The following is a 14424-nucleotide window of genomic DNA, read 5'->3' as shown; positions in this document are numbered from 1 at the left end:
TAACACTGTGGCATACCCCCTGGGACCATACCAAGTACCCCCAGGTGTATGTGTACCACCAGTTCAATACGCCAAAACTAGTGGATGTCCATGCTATGACATCTTTGTGTCTGTGGGTCAAAGACATGCGCTGGAACATGCCATATTTAATGTAAAACTAGCTTCTCTCAACTTCCTCTTCCCCCTCCTATAGGTATTCATTGTTTATTTGACAGAAATGTTATTCTGGTCCCAAGATTTAGCTAGTCATATTGGAGTGACATGATTCCTGAATCTTAAAGGTTGGAAAAAACATACGCATCCCAGTCATGTTATGGGGGTAGGTGGCTTGGTATTTACAGCTGAACTGTATGCAGACAAAAAGCATTAAAAAAAATACTTCCCAAACACAGGTTCCTGGTTGCATTAGACAGAAATAAAGTTTATTAGAGAATTTTTTCACCAAAAGGTAGATTATTGTGCATGGTACAGCTTAACTCAAATATCAGTGATTGAACCCATAGAACATTGCAGATGGAAAGGGCATAAAGTATGACAGGCAGGAAGGTGGCCCATCTCAATGGCTGTGATGGGCCTCTTGGGACAGATTGCTGTAGCAGTGCTAAGTAACGCTTCAGAGCTTTTCTCCTTATTCTTTGTTCAGGCATGCAGAGAACGACATGCTTTAACTTTCTCTCTGAACAATATTGAGCTCGAGGATCATTGGTATCTCTAGTTAGGATTTTATTCCATACCCTGTTGAGAGATTCATTAGTTTAGCAATACAATAAAACCACGTTGACAATAGAATGCAACCCATGAATCCACCGTGCGCTGAAGCATCTTCAAAAGATTTTGTCTTAACCTCGCTTTTCTTCTCCCCAGAGCTCCCCCTCCCTGTCCCCTGCCTGCATTTGCCTATTTTTTCCTATTACCTTTCATTTCTTCTCCCTCCATTTTGCTTCAGACAAGCCCCCTCCCCCATTCATCTTTGATCCGAGGTCCATTTTTAATACTCTACGTCTTGGCTTGCAGTGGCATCAGGAACAACTGGGAGTCAAAGAGCACTCCCAAATTGAATACACCCCCCCATAACAGCTGTAAAAACCTCCCTTCCATGTTGTAAGATCCCAGCCGACCATTGTAACAAAGACCGTGTTCAGACTGAACTTTCACCAGATGGGTTTCCAGTTAATGACACAGTACTGATTAAATTTGGATTAAAAGTAAATCAGCTGTCTATACATCACACTGCAACCCAGTCTCTCATTCCAATTGACAAAGAAAGGGGTAAAATAGACACATGAAGAGTCCCCTGCTGGTGATTCTTTCAGCCCAATGAGTTAATCGGCACATGGCCAAATTTAATCAGAAAGGGACAAAAGACACAGTTGAACAGTATAATGACCCTTACCATGGCTTTCTCCACCAGTCTTGCAAGGCTGAGATTGAGAAGATGAGGAGATCCCGTGGGAAGATGAAGAGTAGGAGTGGGAAAATCCACCACCACCCCCTGAAATTCTAACTCCTCCTCCACCACCGCCTCCTATTCCTCCCCCTGAAATAACACAGGAGCCACCACCTCCACTACCACCTCCTCCTCCTATTCCACCACCTCCGATGCTGCCCCCTCCTATGCCTCCTCCAATGCAGGTCCCTCCAGTGGCACCCCCTCCAATGCTACCACCTCCTCCTATGCTCCCTCGCCTCATTCCTCCATAAGAATAGCCGCCACCACCTCCTCTTCCTCCTTGTTGGTTTCTGTGAAAGAAGCAAGATTAAAGTGATTGAAACCACAAAACCGCTTCATAAAAGGAAAACAATACAGTGAAGATACACAAAAGCCTGGCCAGCATCCCCCTACTTTTCCTCACCTAGCCCCCTCACCCTGTAGGGTCAGCACAGAGAAAGATGCTGTGACATATCCATGTCTCCTTGGACTATGCATCCTTAGGTTGAATTTACCTGGAGCTGCCTTTCCCATGGTCTGACTGGCTAGGAAATACCTTGCCATATTGGGTCCTGAATTCTGAGGCTCAGTCTAGTGTGTCAACCGTTTCCAAATTGGAAAGGCACAAAAGCCAACTCCTTTTATTATTTGTGTTAGGACATAGGTCAAGACTAAACAAAACAGACCAATGGCTTCAGAGAAAATAAGGAATAGCCTGAACCTTCACTAGGGCCTTTCAGGGTGAAACTTCTGTGACAGTCTGGAGAAATGTGGTTATTGTCAAGCTGCAATCTTTTTCAATTTCACTGTGTCCTTCCTGGTCCTTTTTGGAAGCAGAAATGCCCGAATAATGCCAGGAAGACTCTTTACATGGCCCTGTCTGTGCAGCCCAAAGTAGGTAGTGTGGAACTTCTGAAATACGTTCCTGTTCCAGTTCCAAAAACCAGGATGGCCCGACACTTTCAGGACCAACCCCAACAACTCTTCAAATCTCACGATGATTGCTCAGTATAGCCAAATGAGCCCTATTTTTATGCAGATGTTGTGGCTGTAGAATCTGGTTTGCCAGCCCTGCCCCCTGAGCTTGTTTTTATGTTGTCGCTAAGTTTGCTGCACTTTACACTCACAATTGACAGCGTTAATGCTTCCGGAAATCATCCAACTCTCAGTCATTTACATACCCAATGTCTTGCTGTCCTTCCTCCAGCAGTGCCCGGTATCGAGCTATCTCCTGTTCCAGGTGGCACTTGATGTCAAGCAGCGTCTTGTATTCATAGTTCTGACTCTCTATTTCACATCGGATACTGGCCAGTTCTTCTTCCACAGGGGTAATCATGTTCTGGATCTGTTGCAGCTGCATGCTATAACGGCGTTCTGTGTCCTCCAAGTTGGACTGCAAGGACTGTAACTAAAAAATGGAAAGAACAGACAGCTTGTGGGCCCGTGGCAAATCTTAACTCCCTTTGATGCACAAAGCAGTACTTTTCCATAACAAAATGGAGAAATTCCTGATAACAAAACCCTTTCTCAGTTTACAGAAGGAATGCTCTCTTATCATTCCAATAACTCATGTGTGCAATGTCTTTCATGAGAGGCAAAGCAAATGGAAATGTCATACCATGCTGAGCTGAGACTGGAGCTCAATTTCCAGTGTCTGATATTCACGTCTCAGCTCTGAGACCTGGTGGTTGCTTGATTGTATCTCTTGACTACTGGTGTGGACTTCCTGATTAACCTCTTCCATCTGAAAATGCAAATACAGAATTATGTTTTTTAAATATATTATTGTGGTGATTATAAAACCATCTAGAAAGGCAGCGTCTTTGGCTAGAGGAAATTGCAACATGGAGTAGACTGCATACACTTTCTATGCACGATTCTGTCGAATCACCAGCACCCTGGCTTGTAATTCTCCTTGGTGTTTTGATACAGGGGCTCCACGTACTGCAAACCTTAAATTTAGCTTGCAGCAAACTCCATCATTCCAGCTCTGAACAATCTACACTAAACCATCAGGATAATTTCAAGATGATCATCATTAGGCAATATATACATAATTGACCTCCCTCTATTGCATGTATAATATTGTATATGTGGTAAAGCTGGTCAAGTCTTTTTGTGGAAAACATAGCTATGTATCAATACTGCAATTTACCTTGGTTTCATACCATCTTTCCACCTCTCTACGGTTGTTTTCAATGAGCTGTTCATATTCACGTCGCATTTCTGTTAGTTTTTCCATCAAATTACTGCCAGGGGTAGCATTGACCTCCACATTGACATCACCACCAGACTGTGACTGCAGTCCTCTCATTTCCTGCAATGAGAGTCAACGTGAGAAAGACCTTGTTATGAAGTCATACCTGCAGTCATCCTCATCAGCTCTGGAGACTGTTCTCCCACTGCCAACATCACTCTTTCTTATGAGGCCTTTCTTCTACTTCTCACAAGATCGTCTCAATTCTGTAGCAAGAGTGGTGCTTTCCATCAAAGGTCACTGAGCTACCACAGACTGTTTGGCTCTGCTTCCTGCTGGGTTTTGTGAACGCTTTATGTAGACTTCTCATTGCAGAGATCAGCTTTTGCATTATGACCCGCAGGAATTATTTGCAGAGACGCCCACTAAAGGGCAACTGTCATGGATACCTCCTTGGGCTTATATATATTACATCCTTTTTTTACTGCATAGTCACTGCCAAGAGAAATGAACATAATAAATGGACTCCACTCCTTTTCCTGATCTCATATGGTCTTGTATTCAAAGTGGGCTTCACCTAACCTAATCCAGACACATGCTCAAGTCAGTAAGTGCTTTGCGCACTTAACATCTCTGAAATTTGGAACAAGAATGTCTGAAGTTGGACAACCAGAGTCAGTGGCCAACTTTTAGTTGTTCTTATTCAAGAAAGTCCATGGAGAAATGTCTTCCCAGGGTATTTTAACTAGTTGCTGTTTCAAGGTGGGAGGGATCTTACCTCGTCATGGTTCTTTTTCAGAGAACACAATTCCTCCTTCAGGGACTCATATTGTGCCTCCAGATCAGACCTGGCTAAAGTCAGCTGGTCTAATATGGGGCGTAAGCCATTAATATCACCCTCCACATTCTGGCGGAGACTGCATTCAGTTTCATACCTGAACCACAAAGAGAAAAGATAATAAAAGCAATGCTGGAGTGCTCAATTTAGTAGCAATGACATAATCTTTATGAATGAGACATCTTCATCAGTTCATCCTTTTCTGCATTATTTTAATCTTTTTGTTTAAGTCTTAATACATTAGCCCTAATTCTCTTCGTACATACACTGATCTTTACATTGTTTTAAGTCAGTTGGCTTCAGTAGAGTCATTCGTATGCTTGTCTGAGTGCTGGAGGCTCATGCCCACAGCACTCCCTGACCACCAGGCCTGTTGGTACAATCAAGAAACAAGGTTTGCTTGTAATGTATTTTACTGGACTGAATTAGTTGATGGGATCAATATAGATGTCATACTTGAAGATCATACAGGAGATATGTATCTTAAGAAAACACTTTTCCCTCAGGCTTTCACATGTTCCCCTGAACACAGATATCACCTACCAGTCTCTCCTACCCTCAGAAGCAATTCTTCAAAGTGTTTTTGTTTTTATCACTTTCAAATCACAAAAGTTATCCTAACACCATTGACACCAGTGAAGTTTCATCTATTTCTACCATCTGAAATCTCAGCCTAAATCACAAGTAGCCGCTTGGACATGTAAGCAAAGTTCAGAGACAGAGAATTTAAACTTTGGAAGGTTCACTTTCAATGGAAATCTTATAAAAAGATAAGAGTTCTTAAAGTGATAATTTTTCCAACAACTGTCTTTCAGTATGGTCAATAGTCAGACACTCCATGGTTTCATGCAGGCAGATGTGAGGGGAAAAAGACACAAGAAAATGGGGTTGACATGTTGGAGAGACATACTCACTTCAGTCTAAAGTCATCAACAGTCATCCTAGTGTTATCAATGTCCAGAAGGATCTTGTTAAGATCCACAGTGGCAGAAACAATCTGAAAAAGAGGTGACAGATGATATTCATCCCTGTGGCTCCTTCAGACTGACATAGAGAAGGAAAGAGCAAGAACATATGTGTGGAGTCCTTAATAACATTGTAAGAATCGGATTGTGGACACTCCCAGAATCAGTTTGGGTAATAGGAAAACACAATGCCCAATGCACAGGAATGAAGGCCAAGTGACAATTGATCGCAAAGGTGTTTGAAGTGTACGTCACACAACTTGTTGTGTAAATCCAGAAATTGTGTCTAGTAGGTGTCTTTTGCTAAACCCTTAGATAGCTGCCCAATTCAGCCAAGTTACGAGCCTCTGAATACCTTACTCTGCGTAAGCTCAGGACATATTTCTTAGACTTCGTCTATTCAGTGCAACAAAGATTATCATACTATCTGCACTGGAAACCTTAATTCAGATATTTCTTAATAGTTAGGAGTTTGTTCAAGCACTGTAATATTTGTAGAATATTATACCTGCTATCTCCTGAGACATCTGAGCCTGGTCTCAAAAGAAAGCCCTTATGATGCTTAGAGTTTTGGAGGTTTTTTAAATAGCTCCTACCTGATTTTGAAGGTCTTCAATTGGTCCAATATAGTGGCTGTAGTCCCTTCCACCTTGAGGACCGTGCTTCTGATACCACTCCCTGATTAGACGTTCAAGGTTAGCGTTTTCTTCCTCCAAACATCGCACCTTGTCCAAGTAAGATGCCAGGCGTTCATTAAGGTTCTGCATGGTCATCTTTTCATTGTTGGAAAGGAAGCCAGTATCATCACCACCAAAACTACCTCCACTAAATCCACCGCCGCCAAAACTACCACCACTAAAGCCACCACCACCAAAACTACTGCCACTAAATCCACCGCCGCCAAAGTCACATGGTCCAAAGCTGCCTCCATAACCACCGCCAAATCCTGCACCACCACCTCCAAATCCTCCAGCACCACCACCATATCCCCCACAGATACCACCACCACTTGATCCAAAGCTTCCCCCACTTATTCGCCCTCCATAACTGGAACGGCTAATCCTTCCGCAACTGCCACTGCTAAATCCTCCTCCTCCATAACAGCTCCTAGAGCCTCCACCACTATAGCTTCTCCCCGAGAAGCCTCCTCCACCACCGCTTCTTCCAGAGGAAGTATATTTCCTAGAAGAGACTGAGGAGTACCCAACACGTCTTCCTCCTCCTCCTCCACCACTACCACCACCACCACCACCACTAATAATTCTAGAAGAGCTAGATGAAGACTTAATGCCACAACTCATAGTGGCAGAAGTCAAGAGTCTAGCCTAAAGCCCAAGTTTACTAGCACAGCCTGAAAAGGACTCAGACTGCAAACTCTCGTTCCAATGAGATTCTATTTATACCTTGCACAGTGGGCGTCTCCTTCAAGGTGTTTCTTTCCCCCAGGGCATTGCCAAACTTATTGTTTATGCCAAGAAGAATTTGCTGAAGAGAAATTTTATGACTATATCTCAATCAAGGGCATCGCTGAGGGATTTTTTTCAGTGTGTTGTTTGTTTAAAACAAGCCATGTGACTTCCATTGGGTGGCTCTGCATTAATTTAGATTTTTTGTGCTAGATAGTGCATTGCCTCATCCCATATGTGTCCACTTCATTATAGCAAGAAGCCATCCATAGTACAGGCCACTGTATCGAGGGAGAAGGTTCTTTTTCTCGGCTCCCATTTCCATATATGAAACACAGAAAACGAACCCTAAATCCTTCATCTTTAGGTTGGCTCTCTACTCATTATCCATTTTGTTGTTTCTCAATACTGTGGTTATGCACTGGCAGATATTCTTTTTTCTATATTTCCATTTTCTATACACTCCATCTCTTTCTTCTGTTCACATTTTTGTCTTACTAGGACCAATCCTGCAATATATTTTTATCACTGACCTGTTTAACTATTGAAGTTGTGCTTTCCTCCAAGAAGCTCAGTACCAAAAGGAAACATTGTTCACATCAGAAATATATCCCAAGGACTATGTAAAGATTGTTTTAAAAATGAGCATGGTTCTTTAATGAAGAACACTCTGCAAAAGTACATGAAACAGCAGTACTGAAAACTTCACAGGGTGAACTATTACCATTCCTTTGTAGCAAAGAGTTCTTACATGTAAAATCGTAACAAAATCACCTGTACTATGGTTTTACTGTAGCTTTTACAGTCGTGAGATGAACATCTCTATTAAGTGAAAGAATGTGTCATAAACCACAGTATAGAGATAATTTGGTTTGGCCCAAAACAGTTCATTCAGTGTACGGTTTCAGTGCTAGATACTCTTGTTGAGACTCTGAGATAGTATCTCAAAGGAAAAGTTTGAAGTCCTATAGCACCAATCAATTAGACTTACATAGGACAAAGCACAGGAAAAATACTTTATGGAGCAACCTCCCTGGTCCCAAGGAGTATGGACAAGATGGACATTTTCATCGTAAATTTCTAAATTATTTTCTAATGTGGGGGACAGTTCAGACATGAGCAGTGTTCATAAGACATCTGAAAGACAATTCAGAATGCTGAGTATCACTTTCCTCCAGAATTGGTGTCAGCTACAGTCACGTGACTTGCTGTTCCCTGATGAACTCATCTTTGTCATAGGTGAAACCTAAATGTCTTGGCTCAGATCCAGAATCTCAGGCACACTTTAGCCTCTTCGTGCCATTATGGCACCAGAGTTTTTGTGCGATTTTTCCATCTTTGCATAAATTGGAGGTGTCATTAGTTTTGATCAAAAACTAAACCCCACGTTGCTTACATGAAAGTAACCACTAATGCTTTTGTGATTCACTAATACGCAGTTTTTGTCGTCTGCATCACAAATGAATTAAAGCTCACAGGATTACTGTGGCTTGGGAGCTTATAACATTCTTGAGACTGTCAGAATGTATTTTTCACAGAATTGGTCTTGTTGAGCATTATTGAGTTGTCTTTACAATCTGTGATATTTTGTAATGGCCACTGTAGGAAGTGGTAATTTGAGAGTTAGCCATTGGTGTGGTCATGACATTTTCATTCCTTCCTCTCCCCACCCATCATGCGCACCTACAATGAGTGCAGAGGGACACCCATAGGCCATTGGCATCAATGGTTCATCGCGTCAACAATTTCATGTTTGCTGAGGAATTGGAGGTGGCTGCACAATCTGTTTCTATCTGCAAACTTTGCCAAGCCTGTGCAAACTGATTGCTTTGTGGCTATTTGTTCTCACACATTACTAATGCAATATGCATGTTTCCAGGTATCTCTCTTCCTTTCTGCCCTGTTTTACTTCATTTAAAACCTATTGTACAACATATTCTTTAAGAGCCCACTGGGTTTCATCTGCTCTCCCTATTGTCCAATAAAGCTTGCTGTTGCCTTATAAGCATTTCTTTGATTGCAGTATATGCAACTTCTTTGCCAAAGCTCACTCTTCATGATTGTATCTTAACATCTGATATGCACAATTGTTTGAAGGTTATGAAATATCCTAAGCATTTTAATGAAGTCATAACTTGTCATTTTTTCACAGCTGTAGCGTAAGATGGCATCACCTCTGCAGAGTGAATGTAGATTTCGGTCTTTAGCAGGCTACCCTATAGCTACACATTTACTATAGTCTTAGTTAGTAGGCCTGTGTGAAGCAGGTAGTATTTGCTTTGGATTCAGATTTGGCTGATACGGGGGACAGTGACTCAATTTGGTGATTCGAATCACTGCCCTGAATCTATTCAGCCGAATGTCATTCAGAGATCTGGCTGCTTTCAAATCTCCGAACCACCCAAGCCAGGCCCATCCCCCGCCCACTCTCCCAGCACCTCCCCCCACCCATGGCTGTCCGGTCCGCCCCAGCTCCCAGCACTTTGGAAAAAAAAGCCACAACTCAGTGGGTACTGTTGGGCTGGGAGTGGAGGCAATCCCTGCTGCCCCCCACCGCCCTACACTGTGTGTGGGGGGGGTCTGCATGAATCCCCCAACCCCCACCTCCTGCTCCCTCAGCCCCCCCATGGCTGACCCACCTTCCACAGCTCTGGCACTTTAAGAAAAAAAAATGAAAAAAACCCCCGGACTCACCATTCCTGCAGGCGGGGGGCGACACCACTGGCCCCGCCACATGGGGGGCTCTTCTATGAGTCTCCAGAAGCTCCATAGCTGCTGCAGGAGCAGTGAGTCCAAAGGCTTTTCTCAGTTTTTTTTTCTTAAAGGGCTTAAACACCCCATCCAAATATCTGTCTATCCTTCTCTTGAAGTGCCCTAAGGTAGGAGAGAGCAGTATAAATGAGCAGGCAGCTGGATTTGAACCAGCGACTCTTTTAATCTGCAGTCAAATACTCTACCACTGAACTATACCCACTCTGTTCATTCCCCTGAAGTATTGAACTTAATCAGTGGATTAAATCACTTATTTTAATTCCATCTACTCTGTTTAATATATTTTTACTCTTTTTCATTGCAGAGCAATATAAAATTGATACATAAAACTATATAGACATTCTGTAATTTCACAAAAAATGTTTTAATATACGTAATTACTAGAGACTAAAATGCTGATTTTTTTTTTTCAGTCCTCAGAGAAGACCTGCAAAATTCTCAGTCCCACGTTAGGTGAATGCTAGTTAGACTCAGAGAATTATTTAGTCTCATTCTAATCAGAGGCATAACTGGACACAAGACTGCCCTGTGCCCACAACGGTGTAGAGCATGGTGTCAGTGTCTTCACTACCAGCAGTGGGGCTGAGCTGACACTGCAGTTGTTGCTGTTTATGCACACTCAAGGTTCAGTGTCCAAGCCTGATGCCCAGATCATTTTTCCCACCCCACCCAACACACTACTGATTTTAATACTTCAAAATTCTCATCAATTCTGTGTATAGATGGGAAAAACATAAACTTGCGTTCCAAGAACTTCATTAGCTTCCAAATGCTATGCCTGTGTGGATTTCATTTTTTTTCTCTGCAGAGTTGCTATTATTTCAAGAGCATTGTCATCAGTTTAGTCATACTACTTTCTTCTTCTAATTCCAGCAGGGTTTATATGAGCCTGCCATGTTCCCTTAGTACCTGCTATTTTTCCCCCAAGCTATGTTGTTCATGTCATAGAATTGATATTGTCCAGAAATGTCATTGCTTGGTTAGCCAATGTTCTTTGAATAGATGTGATATCTTTTATTAGACGAACCGAGTAGTTGGAACAAAGTTCTTAGCAAGCTTTCGGGCGCAGTCTCCCTGCGTCAGGAATAGGGAGTCTCTACTGTTCTGAGACTCCAAGAACAGAGAGTTTTGGAGGGTGCCCCGCCTGGGCCAGCTCCGGCCATTTAAGAAAGAAACAAAATGAGAAAACCCCTGAACTCACAGCTCCTGAGGTGGGATGGCAATCCCCACTGCCCCCTGCTGCCCCACACCATGTGGGGGGCTCTGCATGAGCCCCCAAATCCCCAAGGCCACTGCAGGAGTAGTGAGTCCTGGGGCTTTTCTTGAGGTTTTTTTCTTAAAGGGCTGGAGCTGGCCCAGGCTGGGCAGCCATGGGGGAGCTGGGGGAATAAGGTGGGGGGGTCATGGGGCTCGTGGCAGAGTCCCCCATGCAGCATGGGGCAGTGGGAGACAGCATGGATTGCTCCCCCCACCCAGGAGCATCCAGTAAGCACTGGGGCTTTTCTTTAAAGAGCCAGGAGATGGGGCGGGTGGGGCAGCTATGGGGGAGCTTGGAGGTTCGTGCGGCTGGGGGGGTTGGGGAGCTTGGGTAGCACATACTAAAATAATAAATAAGGTACCAATTATAGAATTGCAGGAAAACAGGAGTGGAAGGAAGGGACCTTAGGAGATCATTTAGGTCCAACTGCCTGCTTCAGGCAGAATCCACTCTGTCTAACCTGTCTTAGTTATATGTTTGCCTAAGCAGCCCTTAAAAACTTCCAGTGATGGAGATTTCACAGCCTCTCTACATAATCTGTTCCAGATCTTAACCACTTTAAAGTTATTAGAAAGTTCTTTTTAATACGCAGCCTACACTTCCTGTGTTGAAATTGAAGCTGATTTTGTCCCCTTTAGGTGCAGTGAATGCATTCATATTGTTGGTTTTGCCATGACATTTTGGGCTTTGGAGAAAGTTTGAGGACAGTTTCTAAATTTCAGATTATCTTAAAGCAAAACGTTACTAGGTTTTTTTCCATTGTTTTTTTCCCCATTGGTTACTGGGTGGTTACACTCACCTAGTCAATGTACAATGATTAGGTCTGTTAGCCTCTTATCGGTCATGGAAACTAGCCAAAATGGGGGAGCTAACAGAATTGGCAGTCTTTTGATAGCTTTATCTAATTAGCTGTACAATTTCACTTTTCTCTTATTGCTGTTAGTTATAGTGGGGACTTTGTGCAGTATCCCATACTATTTACTCAATGAGAAAACAAGGTTTTCCCTCTCCATTTAACCTGCAGAACAAAAAGCCCCTCACCTTACAGTCAAGCATGAAGTGACACAGGGCAGGGGTTAGGACTGGAGCTGCAACTGCTGCCTGCTCCTATTGCCTCTGCATGCCCAGTGACTCCTCCCCCACCAGCCTCCAGGTCTCCCACCCTGCACAACTTCTCCACCTCTCTCCTCTGCTATTCCTTCCTTATGTTCTGTGCTGCTCCTCCTCATAGAATGGAGGATGGAGAATGTGCTCCAGCCTTGCCCTGTAGCAACAGTGCTGTCCCCATGCCACCGCCACAGGGTTGAACTGGAGCCATTCTCCATGCCCTAGGCTGCAGCAGGGATGGAGCCTGCCGGCATGGAGCAAAGGTAAGGGGGGAGGGTTAGAGGTTCAGCCAAGTGGGAGAGACTTTGAGGGGAGGAATGGGGGGAAGTCTCCAGCCTACAGGGGACAGAAGCAGCTTGCAGGGGGAAAGAAGGGGACAAAGGAAGAAGGATCAGGGCATCCTGGGGCTATGGAGGGAGCAGGCACAACGCAGGGAGCAAGTGGGGGGGATCAGGTAGCAGGGAACAAACTGTCTGCCTCTCACGGCCTGCCCCACCACCTGCACACTCCTTGCCCCCTACCACTCTGTTGCTTCTAAGTGTTGCAGTAACCATGCGATGAAACACTTGTGAGAACTCTGAGGGAGGTGGGCGTTCAGTAATAGCAACGTTGGGTGCGGTCAAGAGAACCAAGGTGTAGCTCCTCATTCTCTGCTCAGACTGTGCCTACTCCAGCTAAGATACAGTCAGTAAAAAATAACTGGAAGGGAACTGCAAGGAGTCTGGCCAGCAAAATGATGACATTTAAATCATGAAAAATGTGAAATCAGACATTACAAGGATTAACAGAAACACGGTAGAATAGCAACCATGTCAGCAGCATAGGTATTAAACATTATTCCCTGTTTTAAAAAGCAAGAAATGAAGACCAAGCACTGTATATTTATTAGGGCTGTGCAAAGCTTTGGATGGTGATTTAATTTGGAGGAGATTTGGCCCAATTAGGTGGCCAAAAATCTGAATCCAAATCAAATCAGGGGACCAGTTAAAAGGTCTAAATCTATTCAAAGCTCTCTGAATCTTCAGAAGATATTCAAAGAGCTTTGATTCAGGCAGTCCCCAGTGCCTGCAGTAGGGAGCTGCAGCTGGACTTGGTCCCCACCCCCCTCCCCTGTCCCAAGTACCAGCTCCATGGGGAGACCGCTGTGAGGCCCCATCCCCTCTCTGCTCCCCTAACCCCAACCCCTTCCCCACACTCCCAGCCCCCCACTTTGGCTGCCCCGCCCCCCTCAGGTCCCACCCAGTGCTTTAAAAAAAAGCCCCACTCACTGGATGATGCTGGGCAGGGGGGGTGATCCCTGCTGCCCCACAATGCTTGGGGGGCCAGCATGAGTCCTCCAACACCCCCCTCATAACCCCAGCCCCCACAGGTGCCTCGCCCCAGCCAGCTCCAGCCCTTTAAGGAAAAAAAATAAGAAAAGCTCCGGGACTCACCCCTCCTGCAGGGCTTTGGGGGACTCATGCAGAGCCCTTCACATGGCATGGGGCAGTGGGGGGAAGTGGAGATTGCCCCCACATGCTAGGAGGAACGGTGTGTCTGTGGGACTTTCTCGGGTTTTCTTTAAGGGGGCGGAGCCAACAGCAGGCGGGGCAGCCATGGGGGGACTGGTAGAGATGGAGGGGGTCAGGGGCTTGTGGAGCAGTGGGGGGCAGAAGGGATCATTCACTACCTGGCAGCACCTGCAGAGCTGAGGCTTTTTCTTTCAGTGCCAGGAGCTGGGGCGGGAGGGGCAGCCATTGCTGGGCTGGGAGAATGGGAGAGCGATAGACCAGGCCTGGCTGATTCAGAGATTCAGCAGGAGCCGAATCTCCAAATCGAATTCAGCCAAACTGATCTGGAACAGTAATTCAAATCACTGAATTGAATCACTGCCCCCCGAATCAGCTGAATCCAAATTCAAAGCAAAAACTAGCTGCTTCACACAGGCTTAATATTTATCCTATAAGAGACTAAAGAAGTGAGGGTCCGTGTGGGTAAAACAGAATCTGTTTGGGTCCAAGTCACTTTGGGGAAGGATGATAAAAAAGACCCACTGTGTAGTACTGACGGAGTGCTGGCTGGGAATCTGCTTACAGACCCAGATTTGTATAGAGGACACTGTAATGTAATTATTATTGGGAATTCTATAGTTATAGGAGCTTCTAATGTCCCAGATTTGAGAATAAATGTTATTTATAACAGCAGGGCCAATGAGAGTTTGTTTTATGCTTGCTTTTATATGAAACAAGGACATTAAAGAAGGACTGGTTACAGAAAATATCTTTGGATTAGGTAATCATGGGTTGATTTACTTGCATTAAATAGGTCAGTAACTCAGATTTTGGATTTGAAAAGGGCAAAACTTGATAAATTAACAGAACTTCTTAGTAAAATCACTTGGGCTGAGGAGTTCATGGGCTGAAATGTAGAAGAAGCCTGGAGTTCTTCAAGTCAAAGAGCTAAAATTATCAGG

At 44.3% G+C, this 14424-nt stretch overlaps 1 protein-coding gene and 1 non-coding gene across 2 annotated transcripts; both read right to left on the bottom strand.

Moving 5' to 3' along the window:
* Window positions 1-335: 335 nt before the first annotated feature.
* On the bottom strand, window positions 336-6730 carry LOC149866909 (keratin, type I cytoskeletal 19-like). The gene is made up of 8 exons (XM_090041667.1): window positions 6026-6730; window positions 5379-5461; window positions 4405-4561; window positions 3585-3746; window positions 3048-3173; window positions 2611-2837; window positions 1394-1740; window positions 336-346 (listed from the first exon to the last, which is right to left on the bottom strand). Exons 1-8 carry the CDS (start codon window positions 6728-6730, stop codon window positions 336-338), a joined length of 1818 nt encoding a protein of 605 aa, XP_089897793.1.
* A 3006-nt stretch (window positions 6731-9736) lies between these two features.
* On the bottom strand, window positions 9737-9809 carry TRNAC-GCA (transfer RNA cysteine (anticodon GCA)). The gene has a single exon. It is a non-coding gene; the product is annotated as a tRNA-Cys (tRNA).
* Window positions 9810-14424: the final 4615 nt, after the last annotated feature.

The sequence above is a fragment of the Crocodylus siamensis genome, chromosome 4 (genome assembly GCF_052110815.1).
Source record: "Crocodylus siamensis isolate JL-2025a chromosome 4, ASM5211081v1, whole genome shotgun sequence".
NCBI classification, from domain to species: domain Eukaryota; kingdom Metazoa; phylum Chordata; order Crocodylia; family Crocodylidae; genus Crocodylus; species Crocodylus siamensis.
This window is presented reverse-complemented; position numbering and strand designations above follow the sequence as displayed.

Bases quoted from the DNA above. Each gene is read 5' to 3' on its own strand.
- LOC149866909 (XM_090041667.1), bottom strand. From the start codon at position 6,730: ATGAGTTGTGGCATTAAGTCTTCATCTAGCTCTTCTAGAATTATTAGT. The intron at 5,462-6,025 runs GTAGGAGCTATT...CCTCTTTTTCAG, and splicing joins TTGAAGACCTTCAAAATCAG to ATTGTTTCTGCCACTGTGGA. The intron at 4,562-5,378 runs GTGAGTATGTCT...TTTGTGGTTCAG, and splicing joins GTTGATGACTTTAGACTGAA to GTATGAAACTGAATGCAGTC.